This window comes from Mixophyes fleayi, chromosome 9 (assembly GCF_038048845.1).
Source record: "Mixophyes fleayi isolate aMixFle1 chromosome 9, aMixFle1.hap1, whole genome shotgun sequence".
NCBI lineage: Eukaryota > Metazoa > Chordata > Amphibia > Anura > Limnodynastidae > Mixophyes > Mixophyes fleayi.
In genome coordinates, this window is record NC_134410.1 from 26,456,141 (window position 1) to 26,475,450 (window position 19,310).

At 42.5% G+C, this 19,310-nt stretch overlaps 2 protein-coding genes across 3 annotated transcripts in view; one reads left to right on the plus strand and one right to left on the minus strand.

Moving 5' to 3' along the window:
* The window catches only part of DPF1 (double PHD fingers 1), a 199,084-nt gene that overhangs the window by 105,557 nt on the left and 74,217 nt on the right, over positions 1-19,310 (minus strand). The window lies entirely within an intron of this gene.
* Positions 1-19,310, plus strand: part of LOC142102301 (HHIP-like protein 1) — a 29,520-nt gene that overhangs the window by 922 nt on the left and 9,288 nt on the right. The window contains exons 2-5 of one of the 2 annotated variants that reach the window (XM_075187092.1): positions 7,584-7,737; positions 7,825-8,230; positions 13,708-13,851; positions 16,316-16,644. In XM_075187092.1, coding sequence (XP_075043193.1) covers positions 7,584-7,737; positions 7,825-8,230; positions 13,708-13,851; positions 16,316-16,644 — 1,033 coding nt within the window. Of the gene's footprint in view, positions 1-7,583; positions 8,231-13,707; positions 13,852-16,315; positions 16,645-19,310 lie in introns of both variants that reach the window. The other variant, XM_075187090.1, reaches the window with a different exon arrangement.

Consider the following 19,310-nt stretch of genomic DNA (forward strand, 5'->3'; position numbering starts at 1 on the left):
GAGACATCGTCTCTGTGTCTTGGCATAGTGAGGGTGCGAGAGAGGGTCAGAGCCCCAAAACACTACACACCTAATGCATGCCTTCTGGCACATAAGTGTCTCATGTCCCCCTGTCCCTCTCACCTCCTCTGTCTCACATGTCCCCCTGTCCCTCTCACCTCCTCGGTCTCTCATGTCCCCCTGTCACTCTCACCTCCTCGGTCTCTCCTGTCCCTCTCATCTCCTCGGTCTCTCCAGTCCCCCTGTCCCTCTCACCTCCTCTGTCTCACATGTCCCCCTGTCCCTCTCACCTCCTCGGTCTCTCATGTCCTTCTGTCCCTCTCACCTCCTCGGTCTCTCATGTCCCCCTGTCCCTCTCACCTCCTTGGTCTCTCCTGTCCCTCTCATCTCCTCGGTCTCTCATGTCCCTCTCATCTCCTCGGTCTCTCATGTCCCCCTGTCCCTCTCACCTCCTCTGTCTCACATGTCCCCCTGTCCCTCTCACCTCCTCGGTCTCTCATGTCCCCCTGTCCCTCTCACCTCCTCGGTCTCTCCTGTCCCTCTCACCTCCTCGATCTCTCATGTCCCCTGTCCCTCTCACCTCCTCCGTCTCTGATGTACCCCTGTCCCTCTCACCTCCTCTGTCTCTCATGTCACCCTGTCCCTCTCACCTCCTCGGTCTCTCATGTCCCCCTGTCCCTCTCACCTCCTCTGTCTCTCATGTCACCTTGTCCCTCTCACCTCCTCTGTCTCTCCTGTCCCCCTGTCCCTCTCACCTCCTCTGTCTCTCCTGTCCCTCTCATCTCCTCGGTCTCTCATGTCCCCCTGTCCCTCTCACCTCCTCCGTCTCTCATGTCCCCCTGTCCCTCTCACCTCCTCGGTCTCTCATGCCCCCTTGTCCCTCTCACCTCCTCTGTCTCTCATGTCCCCCTGTCCCTCTCACCTCCTCGGTCTCTCATGTCCCCCTGTCCCTCTCACCTTCTCGGTCTCTCATGTCCCCCTGTCCCTCTCACCTCCTCGGTCTCTCATGTCCCCCTGTCCCTCTCACCTCCTCGGTCTCTTCTGTCCCTCTCATCTCCTCGGTCTCTCCTGTCCCTCTCACCTCCTCGTTCTCTCATGTCCCCTGTCCCTCTTACGCCCTTTGCATCACGTGATCCCCTTGACCCCTTTGTCTTATATTCCCACAGTCCATCACATCCATTCTGTACGGTCTGCCTTATCCCCTTTCAATTGTCTCTCTCATTTCCTCTGTTCATCTCACCCTCTTTCCTTCTCAATAATCTCTCGTTACTCTCTCATGTCCTACCCTGGTCCCACACAGACCCTACTTCTCATCTCTCCATTGTCCCCCTTTACTCCCTATTGTCTTTTATAATCCTGTACCCATCTCCTCTCTCTCACATGTCTACAGTACTCTCATCTGCTCTTACCACTACTCCCTCCCTCCTGTCTCTCTCAGACCCCCTCTAACTCTGACACCCTCTCTCCTATCTCTGTCATGCCCACATTCTTCTCACCCCTTTTCTCTTCTGTCTTTCATGCCCCCCCCCCTTCCACTTTCTCTCTTTTAACTCACCCCTCCCCCTGTCCTCACAGGGTGAACTTGTCCCTCTAACCCTTCTCTCTAGTGTATAATGCCCTTTCACTCCTCCCTGCCCTTCACAACCCCATATAACTTATTCACCTTCTCCCCAACATTTCTCAGCCCCCTCCTTCTCCTGTCTCCCTGAGCCTATATACTTTCTATCTACTGCAGCCTCACTCACTCCTGTCTTCCTAATTCACCCTTATGTTATCCTCTCACCCCCTCTATCATCCCTCTACCACCTCATTAATATGCCCCTGTCCCTCTGCTCTGTCTTTCCCACATCTGATTGAGGCATATGATCCCCCCTCTCCATCCTGCCTCTCTCATGTCTCTCTGAGTCACCCTAGGCTTTGTCCTCCTGTCCCCTTTCCCTCCTGCCTAGTTTTACTCTGTCCTTCCTGTCGGTCTGGAGTGTGTGAAACCTGTTTAACGCTAATGATGTTCCCCATACTGTGGTAATTTGTCACAAGCTGGTAAATGGTGATAATTAATGAACTGCCTCAATTTTCCACTCATTTCTGCAAATCAGAGGCAGCCTTCCTGGATTGTAAGGTTAATATTACAGCTGGCATCCGGACAGGGAATACTCTGCATGGAGAGGAAGCAGCACAAGGCCCCATTGTGGTCTTCACGGAAACCCCTTGTGAGAGGATGAGAGGAAATCTGTGTCTCAAAGCCAAATATATGCACAGGGGACAGAGGGTAGTGAAAGGGGCTGAGGAGGGGGGAGAGAGAGACCCCTGTGGGCAACGTGACCTGTAACAAGTGTTTGTTTCCCTTTCTGTTCATAATAAGAACATGGACCATAGTCTCTATCATCTTCTCCATGTCTGCCTGCACCTCCAGCAGCTGCTGACAATGGAATATCCCAAGTTCTCTTAGGGTGCAATGACAGAGAAGTGCAGGTGGTACTGGTTCCTGCTCCTGGGGTGCAGTATGATTCTATAGCAATAAGGATTTATGTCACACATAATTTATTTTTTAATTCATGTTTTATTGGCTCAGTTATGTAAACAAACTATTCAGATTAAACATTGGAGTGTAAACCTAAGGCCATGGAAAAATGCCAATAACATCCCTGAGCGAAAGATACGCTATTCTCAAGCTCGTAGGGTGGGAGCAAACAGCATACTAAATGGCTCCTGCCATCTATAATTGTAGGGATCCATCTTTAGGGAAATAGGGTGGAATCAAAGAAGACGTGAAGTTGGACAGCACGAGAAGCGATCACTCATAATTTATTACTTGCCAACTCTCCCGAAATCCGGGTAGGTCTCCCGAACTTCCGGGAGAGCAGGCAAATATCCCGCATACTGGAATTTACGTTGCAAAATGACGCGATTCACGGTGAATCGCGTCATTTTGGCCCCGCCCCCACAAGAAAATTACGTTTTTGTCGCAGGGCTGGGGCAAAAATGACGCGATTGACCGTGCCCCGCCCCCTCCCTCCTTCCAACCACACCCCCAGCCCGGGAACTCCCGGAATTCTCTTTTCAAAGGTTGGCAAGTATGCATAATTTCAATATGCAATTCAAATTGTATATTTATTCAAACCATTTTATCACCACTGGTCCAGGTCCGAGTATAGCGTGTTAATTAATTGAAAACATAGAATTTTTATATGTAACATATTTAATTAGAACGTATATACTCCTACAAGTTAACCCGTGCATGCATACTCATGCATTCTAGTCAAATCAAGCTACTTAAGGTCTTAAAAAGGTTCTTGTCATGCATTTGGGCCTAGCCCAGGCCTCTTCAGGGGAAGAGCGTTACTTCCCGATGCAAGCGCCCTTTTTAATGTGTGTTCATGAGGTAAAATTACCTCACGAAAATGAGTTTGACCCCTCAACTCGTAAATTTAGCCTTTACTACCCCTCCCACGGGGGGAAGGGGGATGATGGAAGTTAACTGACTTCACTATTCTAATTTTTTTGTCAAATGTCAGTATATTAAATTTCAGGTCAATTGGATGAGCCCTTTCTGAGAAAATAGTTTTTTTCACACACTAACACACACCGCTAGGCTTTTACTTTTATATATTAGATAATGCTAAGAATTTAGTGGGTCAGTGTATAACTCCGCCCAGCAGGTGGCGCTGCAGCTTGTTTTTTTTTTTTTTTTTCACACACAGACTAACACACGCCGCTAGGCTTTTATATTATAGATATTCTGATGGAAACATATATTCTGTTTGCTTTGATACAAAAACTTGTGCATGAAGCAGGGATGAAATAATTTGTGTTGGTACTTCATTTGAACGAGTGTGTTGACCACTAAGGCATAAATGTATCAAGCTGTAATTTTCCGTCGGGTTTGAAAAAGTGGAGATGTTGCTTATAGCAACCAATCAGATTCTAGTTATTTATTTAGCACATTCTACAAAATGACAGCTAGAATCTAATTGGTTGCTATAGGCAACATCTCCACTTTTCCAAACCAGCAGCTTGATGAATTTACCCCTAAGTCTTATATAGACCCATTTAGGTTGGACAGTCCATTTTTCAGGGATAGCTTTGTCATGAAAGTTGGGAGATATTTACCATTTCCCGGCCTGTTTCTCTGCAAAGGGTGTCGCCCGCACCTGCCACTGGTGAGCACTGCGATGAATGGGTGTTTGGAGGGGAGAGGGGTACGGGACAGCCTAGCACTTTTGGTAAATACACACTGGGTGTGTAGCCACGCCCTCCTTGTGATGTGGTCACGTCCCCTGTCCTGATCGAAGAAGAGACCAGGTTAAGAGGTATGAAATTACGTGACCTCCACAAAATATGTTGAAATATAACTTACATGTTACTTAATGTAGCTCTTCTGCCATCTACAGTCTCAGTCAGTGTTTGTCTGACTTTGTTAATATTATTATGTCACATATTGACTAAAGAGAAGGGGGGTATATAAGGTTGCCCAGGTACATTCAGAAGAACATTTGCATAGGACTTTTGCACAGTAAATGTACAGTTTTGTTCTCTACCTACCTGGTATAATAAAGGTTTCTGATTGTTGTAGAAGTATTAGGGCTGCGCCTCTTTGTCTACACGGCAATTCTCCATACTTTGTAGAATTGTCCAACAAACGTACGATAGTTAAACCTCTGGGTCAAGGATGGAATCGTAGTGGTGGATGCAGGCAAAGACTGATAGTATTGAGGAAACGCAAAGATTATGGGGCAGATTTAACAAGCACCGCAGAAAATTAAAAATATCGTATTGATAAGGATTGAACTGTTTCTCATATTAATTAAAAATCTCCACAGGAACAGCAGTCGTTTACGAAGCTGCTGTGCGATCCACAGAAGCCTTGTGCGCATGCTCCGTCTGATAACTTCCCTGCACTTCAGTGTTGCAGAGAGCGGAGTGTGACAGGGAGGGATCATGTGATCCCTCCACACATGCGCTGTGTGACAGGGAGGGATCATGTGATCCCTCCACACATGCGCTGTGTGACAGGGAGGGATCATGTGATCCCTCCACACATGCGCTGTGTGACAGGGAGGGATCATGTGATCCCTCCACACATGCGCTGTGTGACAGGGAGGGATCATGTGATCCCTCCACACATGCGCTGTAAAGCTCTACTCTTCAGAGTGCTGAAAAATAGCAGAAATGGTACTGAGCTGGCGTACATTACCGTAAGTGCAAAAGCATTTCCATTCATTGTTTAATTGCGGTACATTGCAGTCCCCATAGACATCTATGGGGACTGCTATATATTACAAAAGGAAGTGCAAAGCAGCAGATATATTTATCTGCAACATTTATGGTTAATCAAATAATAACCTTCTTTTGACTCATTCTACCTCAGAGCAACTGGTTGTAAAATGACACTTTACACACTCAAGGGGGTGATTTAGTAAAAAAACCTCCACTTGCTTAATGGATCTAAATTTGCTTCTCACCTGTCCAATCAGAAGTGGGGAAGGGGGGTTATAAAAAAAAAAAGAATTACTTGTTCTTCTTTACACACATAATTGTACCGCATGCCGGCATCCACTCGGTTAGCCTATTATGATCTTAGTAAATGACCCCTCTAAATACTGCTTCTTAGCTATATGAATATATATAACATTTCCAAAACGAAACTTCAGAAAAAAAGTTCCCAACAAAAAAAATAAAGAACCATTGAATGTTATTTTACAAATATGATAAATCCTCATTATAGTCCTATAATGCTAAGTTGTGTGTGTCATATAGCTGTCATGATTTTGGTGAGAAGGGAAAATATTTTGCCTCTGGCACAACCGGTGACTATAAGTTCTTATCAGTAAACAGTTACTCTGAGATCACTTGTGCTGTGCTAGAGGTGATTCATCAATTAGGGGGAACTCAGCTGGTTCTTATCAGACACTGGGAGGTAGTGTGTGTGTGTGTCTGTGTCTGTGTCTGTGTCTGTATCTGTGTGTGTGTGTGTGTGTGTGTGTGTGTGTGTGTGTGTGTGTGTGTGTCTGTGTGTACAGGTCACTGTGCAGACTTGGTTTCTTATGTTTATCTATAGTGCTGGGCCCGTTCCACCATAGCAAACAATTAAAATGAGGTCCAACCTCAAAAACTGTTTTAAGGTTAATTAGCATCCAGTGCCCCAACGCAGTATTTCAAGCTCCCCACTTATAACCCCCAACATTTGGCTGTAAGTCTGGTATGCAAATACAAGACAGGGCATAATGTCAGCTAGCGCATGCTGGGATTTGTTGTTCTACAACAACTGGACAGACACATTTTGATCACCTCATATATAGAATGCAGTTCAGGAGCCTTGCTAGGACATGGCACAGTGCTCCCTTCACAGAAAAAGGCCGGGACCTTTAGATATGTTACATAGCGCTCCCATGAGAACGGATGTGTCGCTATTGTTTAAGTGAAAGTCCTGACTCCTGAAAGATGCTATAAAGGCTGAGGTCAGTCTGCCCAGAAGCTCTGCGCCACTATTGTTATATTACTGCAGTGTCTGTACATACATGCAACGATTTGGGCCACCGATTCAGTAGTTTTTTGACAAGATTGCTGACTATGCATCCAATGTATTCACTCACATGCAGTGCTGGAAGTGGGTTGGTATACAGTGGTGCCATACCGCCACTTCACCTATCACATTCCATTCACTGTCATGTTCCAAACCGCCACTTCTAAATTTCCACTTCGCCCACTGCCCACATGTGTAGTGAAACTGGGTAAAGTATATGGACAGTGCTATAGGAGTGTGACATTTCATAGAACACATTACAATAGCCTATTATTTGTGGCTGAGATACCCCTACCACTACAACTGGTAGGAGAGTAACATAGATGTTTAAAGGCTTATGATGATAATACATACTTACCAACTTTTCCTCGTTGGCTTTAGGGAGACTCCGGGGGAGGTGGGCGTGTGGGGGCGGGGCTTGATGAATCATATTATTTTGGCCCTCCCCCTAAACGATTGTCACAATTTTGACCAATTACAGCAGGGGGTGGGGCTAAGATGACGCAATATTTGTGTCATTAAGCCCCACCCCTATTATCTATTGCGGGGGCGAGAACCGGGAGGTTGTCTTGCTCTCCCGGGAGGTCTCCCAGAAATGCGGGAGTCTCCCGGACATTCAGGGAGATTTGGCAAATATGTGATAACAACATCCTGATATTGCACAGTGTCTGGGTACATTGTAGTAGGTGAGTGTGGTGGGAATGGGTGGGTTCAGATCCTGTATTGTATAGTATGAGGGAATATTGTACAATGTAAAGGAAGATCAGATCTTCTGCTGTATAGTGTGGTAGTCACAGGGGGATACATATTCTGTATTGCAGAGATTTGGGGACCTGTACATAGGGACATGGCATGTAAGCTGTTCTTTGGTTTCATTTGTTAAATAGGTGTTACACAACACTGTATATTTTCTCCTATGCTAAGTTCTCTTGTACTGTTATTTTAGTTTTAATGTAACAAGATGAAATACACCTTGAATTTGTCTGAGTAGTTATTTTGTTAAACGTAAAACCGGTCAAGAAGCCTTGATATAAAGTATCTTTTGTCTTTGTCTTACTAGAAATGTTCACCTTATGCAGCCCACTTATATGACGCAGAAGACGCCAACACTCCCCTCCGAGACCTTCCTGGGCTGTGCGGTAACTACTGCACAGAGTTCTGGTTACGATGTCGGTCCACACTCAGCCTGATCATCGAGGACAGAGACCTATCAGGTATAGAAGGTGACGTTGTCAAGTTCTGCCGTTTCCTGACATTGGATGATATAAATTACTGCTACCCCAATGTCCTCACCAATGCAGAGCTCAACAGCAGACTTGGGGATGTGAAGGAAGACGAAGAAGGATGTCTTCATCTGTGCCTACAAGAAGTGGCCAATGGACTTCGTAATCCAGTAGCAATGGTGCACGCCAACGATGGAACCCATCGATTCTTTATAGCCGAGCAGTTAGGCTATGTATGGGTCTATCTTCCCAATGGCTCACGAGTAGACAAACCCTTTCTTAATGTCTCAAAAGCTGTGCTTACGTCCCCCTGGGCAGGAGATGAGAGGGGTTTTCTGGGTATTGCAATGCATCCTGATTTCCAGCACAATGGAAAGTTCTACGTCTACTATTCTATCCATGCAAAGAGGGAGGAGAGGATACGAATTTCCGAGTTCCACTTGTCTACTGAAGACAGGAATATGGCGGATCACAAATCAGAACGGTATCAATACTTGCTAAAATAGCTTATCCTAGATACACATTGACACAACTTCGATCATCCAGTAATAAAAGTGATTGATAAAAACAGTGTTATAAAGTCAGCACAATCCACAGCATATATATTGTCCAATAATAGTCCAATAATTATTTCCCTTGTTCGGTAAGAGAAACTCATGACTTGCTGCAGTCTCCCGTAGAACCTGAGGCCAATACCATGTAAAATGCAGAAACAAAGAAGAAGGGTTGATGCTAGGAGAAATATCAGAAGCTCCCAATAGATCAAATGCATAGTATATTTGTGGGGTTAATTATAACATATATGCACTTACATTTGTGCCATATTTTGCAGGCTTTATCTATGGCTATAAATTTCACAGCTTTTCTGCTTTGACCATTAAGAAGCCTGATAATACAACCCTGCAATAATCCACACATTAGTGTTTTCCGTTAACTATACAGTACTCTTGTGGAACAAGCCTTTCCAGTAGATGAAGGATTCTAATCTAGAATCCAGGTTGCCACCATATTTCCCTTTGTAAACAGGCACCACCTGTGTTCTCTGACAGTTTTGGCACTATGCTAAACACAGTATTTTTTTTATAAACAATTATTTTCTTTACATGGATTAAGCTCCTTAAGTATTAGAGGGTGTAAATCATTTGCATTAGCCTGAGCTGTGCCCACATATACACGGAAGCCTCCAATTACTGTGTATATTGATCTTTCTGCTTTTCAATTTTTCCATGCAGCAGGTTAATAAGAAAATTTTAGCAGAGTTTAAATTTCTAAAATTGCCTTATGGAGTTGTAAATTCAGCCTGGTGTCCAGACAGAAATGGATATATTGGTGTTGCAAATGGGGCTTTCTGAGTGTTAAGAGATGGTCTTCTAGTAGCACTTGGGCCTCCCTTTACCTTGACTAGAATAACCTTTTTGAGACAGAAATGTCAAACTATCATGGGTAGTGATACTGTAACACCTGTATTAATGTAACTGTATTGTTAGATGAATACTTCATATAGCGCAGTTTAATTTGTAACACAGTTAAAATGCCCTTATAACTATTTCTCACAGAAGATTTGGGGTAGTTAAATATAATGTATAAATTATCTGTCTCTAATTAAATTTGCTGAAATGCTCCGCTTAACATCTCAGCTGTGCATGTTTTCAGGTACCTCTAATTTCTATGGGGTGCCAGGAGAAATCCGCAATGTTATATCGCTGCTTAGTGCCCCCTGCAACAATTCCGGACAACTGAATCCCACCCCCAAGGGTCAATCTGACTGCAGAATGTGAGGAAGTTTCATTATGCACAGATTGAGAAGTGCAAACGCTCTGTGCAACCATTATTTGGAGTATAAAAATGCTGAAAAAGTAAAAATATTACTTCACCATCTTATGTTCTACTATAACTTTTGGCGCACCCTCTTCATTACACACACATTCATTCATTTAAACCTTTCCATTTTCCTCCTAAATAGTGCTTGTTGGAGTCCTTTTCATTTCTTAAATAAGTCATGAGAGTGAGGGACATTGGACTGTCTTTATTATCTGTGTCACACTGAATTTGGCTTTTTAAAGGGATGAAATTGTCTTGTATTATTTATTTATTGTCGTTCATTTATATAGCACCACCATATTATGTAGCGCTGTGCAGAGAATATGTCATTCACATTAGTCCCTGTTGCATTGAAGCTTACAGTCTAAAAAGTCTATTGATGAAGCTGGTTTTTGTGCATGATTTAGGTATTTTTAAGTAAAATGTTCATTTAAGAACAGCCTCACGCAGGCGATATCGGAGCTATCTCCAGTATTAGGCAAATTAGCGCATTAAACCGTAGTCCCCATAATACTCAATGCGGTCTGGGCAAGCTTAGCTTTTCAGAACTTGACACCAATGGCTAACATCACGCAATGAATCCTATGGTGAGAGCATCGCGGGAGAATTCTCTTCGATCCCTCTCTGGCATCGCTGCTGCTCTCCTCTGAGCTCTTTACCACAAGTGCCATCTACGCATGCGCCCTAAAGACTCCGGAGTCTTCATTAAAAAAAAGTAATCGCTAGGACAGTCTCCTATGGGACGTGCTGTCCCGACATGACTTGTATATTACATTTTTACAAAATGTCATCTGTCATCGCTGTGATTATTCAATAGGCCCCTAAATTCCCTAAACAAGCACACACCTGCAAAAACACTAGTCCATTTTAGTCAGCATCCAATGATCCCACCGGTATGTCTTTGGAGTGTGGGAGGAAACCGGAACACCCGGAGGAAACCGCGCAAACACAGTGATGGTTGTTTATCAATCACTTAGCAATTGTACCAGGGGTGGAATGGTCGTGCACAGTGTTTATCCCATCTGGTATTTAGGAATTGCAGAGTAAAGTCTGATTTATTTGTAGGGTAATCTGAGAACAAGAATGTGACGAAACTGTTTCCATATTAATTGTCTGGCAGAATATAATATATACTTTGTGGTAAGGAGTCTGCATATACCAGGCAGGAAGGGAGGATAGACGGACATCTCAGCACGCACACATGGTGTTGTCCTGAGTGTAAGTTAAGTTCTCTGCACACATCACAAAATGCTTTTGTTCACTCCACAGAAAACGCACAATGCTCCTCAAGAAATCCTCACAAAATATGAAGTGTTCTGCTCGGTGCACACACTGAGCTAAGCCATGCACACAATGTTCTGCCTCCTGCATGGTATGTTTTGCAACCTGAACACAGAGCTCCGGACACAGTATACAAATCTCTGCATGCTGTACAGAACACTCGGCACAGATGTACAGAATAAGCTACACAGAATCCCCTAAAAAGAATGCGTCACAGATAATATAGAATGTTCAGCACACTGCATAGAATGTTCTGCTCAGTGAACAGACTGACCTGCACGGTTCCTAGAATGTCTTCAGGACTAAACAGAATGTGTTGGAAACAATAGAGAATGCTCTGCACACTAAAGAATGTTGTACTCAGGGCACAAAATGCTGCTGTGAGCATTCCCGAGACCATGAATGTGTATAAACCCATATTAATTGTTTGGCTAGATATAATGTATACTTTGTGGTGAGAAGTCTGTCATATATAGACAGGCAGGAAGGAAGGATGGTTGGATGGATGGATAGACATCTCAGCACATACAAATGAACACAGTTGGGTCTGATTCATTAAGGAGAGAAAAACAAAAAAAGGAGTAACTTTGCACCATGGTAAAACCATGTTGCATTGAAGGGAGAAGTAAATTTAAAATGTGAGAACAGATTTATAGTTGGGGTAGGGCCTGTCCTAGATCAATTTTACATTTCAGTGTAAAAATGAAGCTATCAAGTATTTGTATGTTACATGAAAAAACAGCCAGTATTTATCTTATGTGCAAACTAATAAACTAATTTGCACCCCTTCCATTGTAACATGGGGCCTGATTCATTAAGGATCTTAAATTAAGAAGTTTCTTATTTAAGTCACCTGGACAAAACCATGTTACAATGCAAGGGGTGCAAATTAGTTTTCTGTTTTGCACATAAGGTAAATACTGGCTGTTTTTTCACGCAGGATTTTTAGGGGGGGATCACAACTTTATTTCTAATACTTTCGGTTAATCCAATTGGCTAAGTTCCTACAGACATATTTTACTTGCCACCAGCTCTCCCAGAATGTACAAAACCATACCTCTCAACATTGTGGTGGAGGTAATGGTCATGCCATGTCTACCGGGTAAGGGGGGTGGTTCCCTACCTATAGCTTCCTAAGAACTAGGACCCCTGTCCCTGTTCTCCCCTATAAAAGTTTTAATGTATTGTCAGCACCAGAGGGAAGTGCCTGCAGTACCGCTCAGGGTGGTGGGATTGGATATACCCCTCACCTTTCTGGGGTTTGGGACAAAGCTGCTGCTGGGACAGTGGGACAGACCCCTCAGATCAGGGCAGTTGGGAGGTAGAGTTAAACGTGTACATTTCAATAAAAAGATAAAGACATATGAAATAGATATGTGTATATCAACCCCCCGAGCTGGGTTCAGAGGTGATACGATAAATGTTATGTTTAATGGACCAGGGTATAGCAAACCTGTGGATAAATATATCACACATACTGCGTTACCAAGACCCAATTATCAACTTACCAGCTCATAAAAACCTACTCCTTTTGTATGACTGGTCTTTTGTGACTCTATGCTGACATTGTATTATAGTTTTTTTTATCTATTATATAATTCTGAAATGCGGTCCTTGGCTTTCCTTTACCCATTTGTCCCACAATCTTATAATTTCCTAGTTTTGATTTTGTTAAATATTGGTGGCACATTGCTTTATGCCAGTCAGGTGGTACTTACCCTTCTATAAAGGAGTATAAATAACTGAAGTAATAAATCTTTATTACTGAACTTAACTCCCTTAGAACACTTGGGTAGGAGTTATCTCATTCACCTTAACCTACTTTAACAGAATCTGAATTTCTTCATTATACAAATAAAATCTAATGTATAAGCTATTACTACACAGCATATTTCTTGAATTTTTCTTTTTTATGAAAATTGCTGAAAAGAATGTATAAAACAGGTCAGATTTCTCTTTCTCTCTCTCAGCTAATATTCCCAGTCTATTCAATTTTGGGGGAGGGGTCCATGTTAGTTATCTGCAACATTTTTTATCATCAGCTATTTATATAGCGCCACTAATTCCGCAGCGCTGTACAGAGAACACACTCACATCAGTCCCTGCCCCATTGGAGCCATTGGAGCTTACAGTCTAAATTCCCTAACATAGACACACACATAGAGAAGAGAAACTTGGGTCAATTTGATAGCAGCCAATTAACCTACCAGTATGTTTTTGGAGTACCCAGAGGAAACCCACACAAACACGGGGAGAACATAGAAACTCCACACAGATAAGGCCATGACTGGGAACGAACTCATGAACCCAGCACTGGGTGGCAAATATGCTAACCACTAAGCCACCGATTTTTGGGGGGTCACTAAATCCTGACACTATCAGGAAGCCTTGACTAGTGTCCCCCAAATGGTCAATGCCATGGAGACTATATGTTCTCAGGAGGTTTATATCATCAGCTCTTTCGGAACTTTTGAGCGAGGCAGCTTGTACCCTGTTTGATGAAAACATGACCCTTTACGTGACCACATTACTATCTCTCCTGATAGAGGGTAGGCCATGGGAGTCTCTCTATCTCTTTATGTGCTCACTGACTTCTCTCAATACTCCATTTACACAATTGTTAAAATAATCTGCAGTTACACCAGGGCAACTCATAACGTCCATTACCAGGTAAATGGGCTGGAACTGGTTGTGAACTATTTACACTTCACCCAATTCTGAGATGAAGTGGTGCAGGGCAGCAAGAGTTTAACCAGAGACTAAACCCTTCCTGGTGCAGAGAGCTAGAGATACCCCAGACATATGGAAACCTGAATGTACTGTACATGACATAGAATGATCCACTCTCTCTACTTCCAGGATAATCCTAGAGATTACAGAGCCGGCATCGAACCACAACGGGGGCCAAATCCTGTTTGGAACGGATGGATATCTTTATATCTTCACTGGGGATGGCGGACGAGCAGGAGATCCATTTGGAGAATTTGGGAATGCCCAGAACAAGTGTGTGATAAGCTTTGGGTTTTACACTGTTAGACCTCAATTCCTACCTATCAACATCTCAGTACAAAGTGGAGATTTTGCCTATAGCAACCAATCAGATTCCAGCTTTCATTTATTTGGTGCATTCTACATAATGACAGCTAGAATCTGATTGGTTGCTATAGGCAAAATCTCCACTTTTTCAAACCCGCAGTTTAGTACATATACCCCCTAATGATAAGCTGCTACACTAAATTAATGGTCCATTTAAAAATTTCCCTCACAAACGAGTCAGTTCTAAATGTGACATTTTAATTGGGGCGGTGTATAGAGACAGTGAAAGTAAAAACTTTCACCAGTTTAGGGAATACTGAAGCTGGTGAACTTATATTTTTAGACTTACACATGTGGCAGGAGCTTCAAACTCAAATCCCCTTCACCTCCCGTCATCTGCAAGAATTTTCGATACGTAATCTGCTATGTTCAGCTAAAAATAAAAGCCCCCTTCAGGATCAAAACCTTTCTCCTTCTCAGTGCCTCTGATGCTATTCACACACATGCAGATGCAGGTCTTTGTTTTGAACCCCAAAAAAACGAATCTATGCACGTGTCTGCTCACTAACTAAGGTATTGTGAAAGCAGAGTTCAAATGTGCATCTTAGAACAATTCAGTAACAGTTTTATGAGATACATATGTTTACCACATATCCTTAGAATATTCCCATAGCTTATTTTTTAATTTTCTATAGACTTTATTGGATCACTAGTTTTATGCAGCTTCTTTGCAAAAATGCTAATCACTGTGGGCCTGATTCATTAAGGATCTTAAATAAAGAGGTATCTTATTTCAGTCTCCTGGACAAAACCATGTTACAATGCAAGGGGTGCAAACTAGTTTTCTGTTTTGCACATAAGTTAAATACTGACTGTTTTTACATTTCTTTAATTGGTGTTCAATCGGTTGTTTCGTCCGTCACTTAGTTTATCTCCAAGACAATGGCCATGTAGATAAAAAAAAGAATGAAAATGGGAACAGAATTAGTAATTGATAATTACAAAATAAAGATGAATATTGTTCCCATTGTTTTTTTTCTGGGAACAATATTCATCTTTATTCTGTAATTATCTTTTACTAATTCTGTTCCCATTGTCATTCATTTTTTATGTACATGACCATTGTCTTGGAGATATAATTTTACTAATACATTAAGGTTTATTTTTTTTCCTATTGTTTACAGCATAATATTTGATGCTATTGTCTAACATGTACTAGACAGATATAAGGTAATTGCTGATGTAGTTTACTGATCATTTGCTCCTTTCAGCAATGTTAGTAAAATAAAACAACATTTTTTTTAATATAGAATAAAAATGCATTCAAACACGAATTTAGGAGCAATTTAGCATTGTGAATAGGATGTCTTATATTTACTGACCAATAGGGGGCCTATTTATCAATAAGTATCTCTTATAGATGGAATATAACAAAAGAAGTTATCACCAGGGCGTCTGAGTGATTTTCAGCTGACCCAGTGATACTGGCGCTAAGGGATAATTTACAGTTTCACCGAGCCAGTCCCTGTAGGACTGCGCTTGCGTGAGCCGGCTAGCTGACTTGAGCATACGCAGTGGAACTGAAATTCCAGATTTGGGTTCATTAATCATTTATAGAAAAATATATAAATGTTGAAAATAGATTAAAAGAAATAATATATATATATATATATATATATATATATATATATATTATTTTTTAAAACCTTCAAATATTTTAATGCTTCTATTTCCTCCCCTCCGGGCCCATCCCACTGCTATGTATTGCACGATTCTTGGCATCGCACAGCGGGGGCGGGGCCTGATGATGCAAAAACATCAATTAAGCCCACCTCCGCTGGGATCCGGGACGGTGCCTGCTCCTCAGGGAGTCTGGGAGGAACTCCTTGAAATACGGAGCCTCCTGGACAATCAGTGAGAGTTTGCCAGCATGTTTTCTGTCTGCTATCGTCTCATTGCTGAGCACCGGCTTCCCCCCTCCCTCATCATTCCCCCAATAACTTTTGTTTTTCTCCCATGGTCCCCTCTTTTCGACCACTTATAGTTTTAGTAAGAAATACACAGCACGTCTAGGACTGGTATTGCTCTCCCACTCATAATAGGCATAATCTAGATATCTTCATCCACTGAAGCAAACACGTTGTTTGGTAATCAATTCTTTGTACAGCTTTACTGCTTCTCCTTGCTTAATGTTTTATATATTTTGTTTTAATGCTATTAAAATGTTTAGTTTACAATGGATGGCTTGTCCCTGTAATCTGTATAGTCAACATGTGGCTCCCCATCTGTTGTGGAACTAAAAGTCCCAGCATGCCTGGTAATTTCTATAATAATGCACCACTTCCTGCATTGTCTGTATAATAGCACATTGGACCCCATGTCACAAGTTTCCATTCACTGAGACATGACTGAACGTTTTGTTTACCTACAGGTCTTCTCTCCTGGGCAAAATCCTACGTATAAACATTATGGGCAATGATAAGGGACCACCCTACCGCATACCGGCCGACAACCCCTTTCTGCGAGATCGAACAGCACGGCCGGAGGTGTTTGCCTATGGTGCCAGGAATATGTGGAGGTGCTCTGTAGATAGGGGTGACCCGACCACCCGCAAAGGACGAGGGCGCATTATTTGCGGAGATGTGGGGCAGAACAAGTTTGAAGAAGTGGATCTGATCCAGAAGGGGGGCAATTATGGCTGGAGAGCAAAGGAGGGGTTCTCCTGTTATGACAAGAAGCTGTGTAACAATGCATCCCTTGGTGAGTACTCCTACCAACCAAATGTAATAAGCCTCTCAAAATTATATATATATATATATATATATATATATATATATATATATATATATATATATATACATATATGTATATAATACAACTAATTTTACCTCAAAATCAGCTTACTAAATTAACCTTCAAGTAGAACACCTATTTCTGTTTTAAGGATTAACCTACCCTCCGATGGGTATCCCATGCCCGCGAGACTATCAAAAGTTCTCTAGATGAGGCCTGGCCAACCTATGTCTCTCCAGGTGTTATGAAACTACAAGCCCCAGCATCCTTTGCCAGTGGATGGCCTGCTCATACCTGGCAGGGTGTGCTGGGACTTGTAGTGTGACAACACCTGTCGAGCCACAGGTTGGCCAGAACTGCTCTAGGTACTCCACGCCTGCTGGCACAAGTAATTGTCTCTGTTCCAGGGCTCAAAATTTAAATGAATATTGCACTCATTGCTGATAATGCTGATGGGCGCCTTCCGTGACTCCGAAGTGACAATACAATCAGCGTTTATAAGATTTAGCAATGTTTGTCCTCATGTGGTGTAACCCTGTTTAGTTTGGTTGCTCTGGGTAACAGGCTTTGTTATGCACCCTTAGGATTGTCTGACTCACCACATCCACTTCAATCTTCATTTAGTGTTCCATTGTCTGCAAGTGTTAGCTCTATGCAGCTTCTCCATCCAGCCTATAGGACAGAGACATATACCGTTATATGCTGCTAATGGATGGATGCATGCAGTGAATGATGGGAGTTTCCTGCCACAGCCATGACAGAAAACTGCTATTGGGATTCACAAAAGATGGGGCCATATACTGTACATAAAACAAATTAGATTCATTACAAATATATTTTAGAGATGGGATTATCCTTTAGTAATTTATAATTAATCCAAATATCAACAAGATAATTAAAACCTCTCCAAATTAACATGGACAACCCCCTTCCTCAAATTAAAATTAACTTTTTCTAGTCCTGATATCAGCTTAGCCCATTATAAATCTTTTTTCCCCAGTTTGGTTCAACACAAGAGGATTAGAATAGCTGGATTATGTAGTCCAAATCATGGTAAGCAGCAAGTAATGGCAGAGCTTCCATGTATCAAAGAGGTCTGAGGACAATGAGAGTTACTCTCCCATTGGAGGGGGTTTTACTCAAAAACAATACCAAGGTTATACTAACTTAAGCTGGGTACATACTACAGGGTTTTCATCCAATAATCGGCTCAACCAGCCGACATACGACCGCTCGTTCAAAAGTCGGGTCAGTGTGTGCAGTGACACGATGGTCGAAAGTCTGCCCAAATGGACGATTGTCGCCTCATTTTTTTGGTCGTACCGTTAAAAATATTTTTGTTCCAATCTCGTTTCCGTTGTGTAGTGTGTATAAACTTCCGACCGATCCACGACGAAATTGCAATCATTGCTCACGGCAACATGGCTGTAAAAAGTCGCTAACGGGACGTCCGCTCTTCCCTTTATCGTCTAAAACAAGGCTAGTGTGTGTGCAGTCCATGGACCGAGCGATCGGACCATCGATGGCATGTAAAATCGATCGGCATAAAAAGTTGGTGGAAAATTATGTAGTATGTACCCAGCTTAAGACAGCACAATATTTTGGGGGTCCTACCCAGTTATCAGCTGATAACAATGTTACTAAAACAATATACAGTCATATAGTTGTATCTAACAATTAAGTGGTATCACATGACCATTAATGGCCAATCAAAACAGCCTATGATCCAAGTACTCAACAGGTTTATGAATGACAAACAAGAGAATACACAATTGCAGATGAGATTAAAGAGCATCGTGTGTGGCCGTCTGTTTAAACATATATAATACGCAGGTATCATTTTACATTTATGTTTAGAACTCTAGCATCAACATCCATTAGTTGGTGACAGCGGTTACAAACCTCTGAAATTGAAAGCATGTAAAAACAATTATCCTGTACATGAGGTACATGCCAGATGTAATCAGCAAACGCAGACAAATATAGAGGCATGTTATTACTGTAACAAGTATAAGAGTTATCACTCCAGTGGTTCAGATGTGTGGGCAGCACGGTGGCCTAGTTGGAAAAATCCACATCTCAGTGTAGTAGATTTCCACTCACTGTCTAATAGCACCATCCAGTTGGGTGTAAACACTGCAAACCAGAACATAGTTGAATGAACCTATGAAATGTAAAGTATGTTGAATGGCTGGAGACTTGCCCAGCATGGATGATATATTCCAGATACACAGCACATTATATAGGAACTCCTTGGATCCAGCACAGTCATCTCTCATACAGTCGGAATTTTTTGTTCACAAAATCTGGGGGAGATTTCACAAACAATGGAAACAGCATATCTGCAAATAGACTGACACAAGGCCACGTCACCAAGTGGCGCCATGTCTGTCTCTGTGGCATGGGCACAACTTGATCAGGGGGTCTGCTGTGCTAGCCCCTGCCATCGAATTGACACCATATTCTAGCAACAAACTAGCAAGCAGCCCCCCTTCCCAGAGACAACCAGCCCTGTGCTGAATAGCTGGTGGGTGCAGGGGTAATGGTAATTGTAAGAAGTAAGGACAACTGGAGGGGCAAATAATTGCAGGATAGTTACCACGGGTGCATTAGTGTGTACTCTTAATATAACT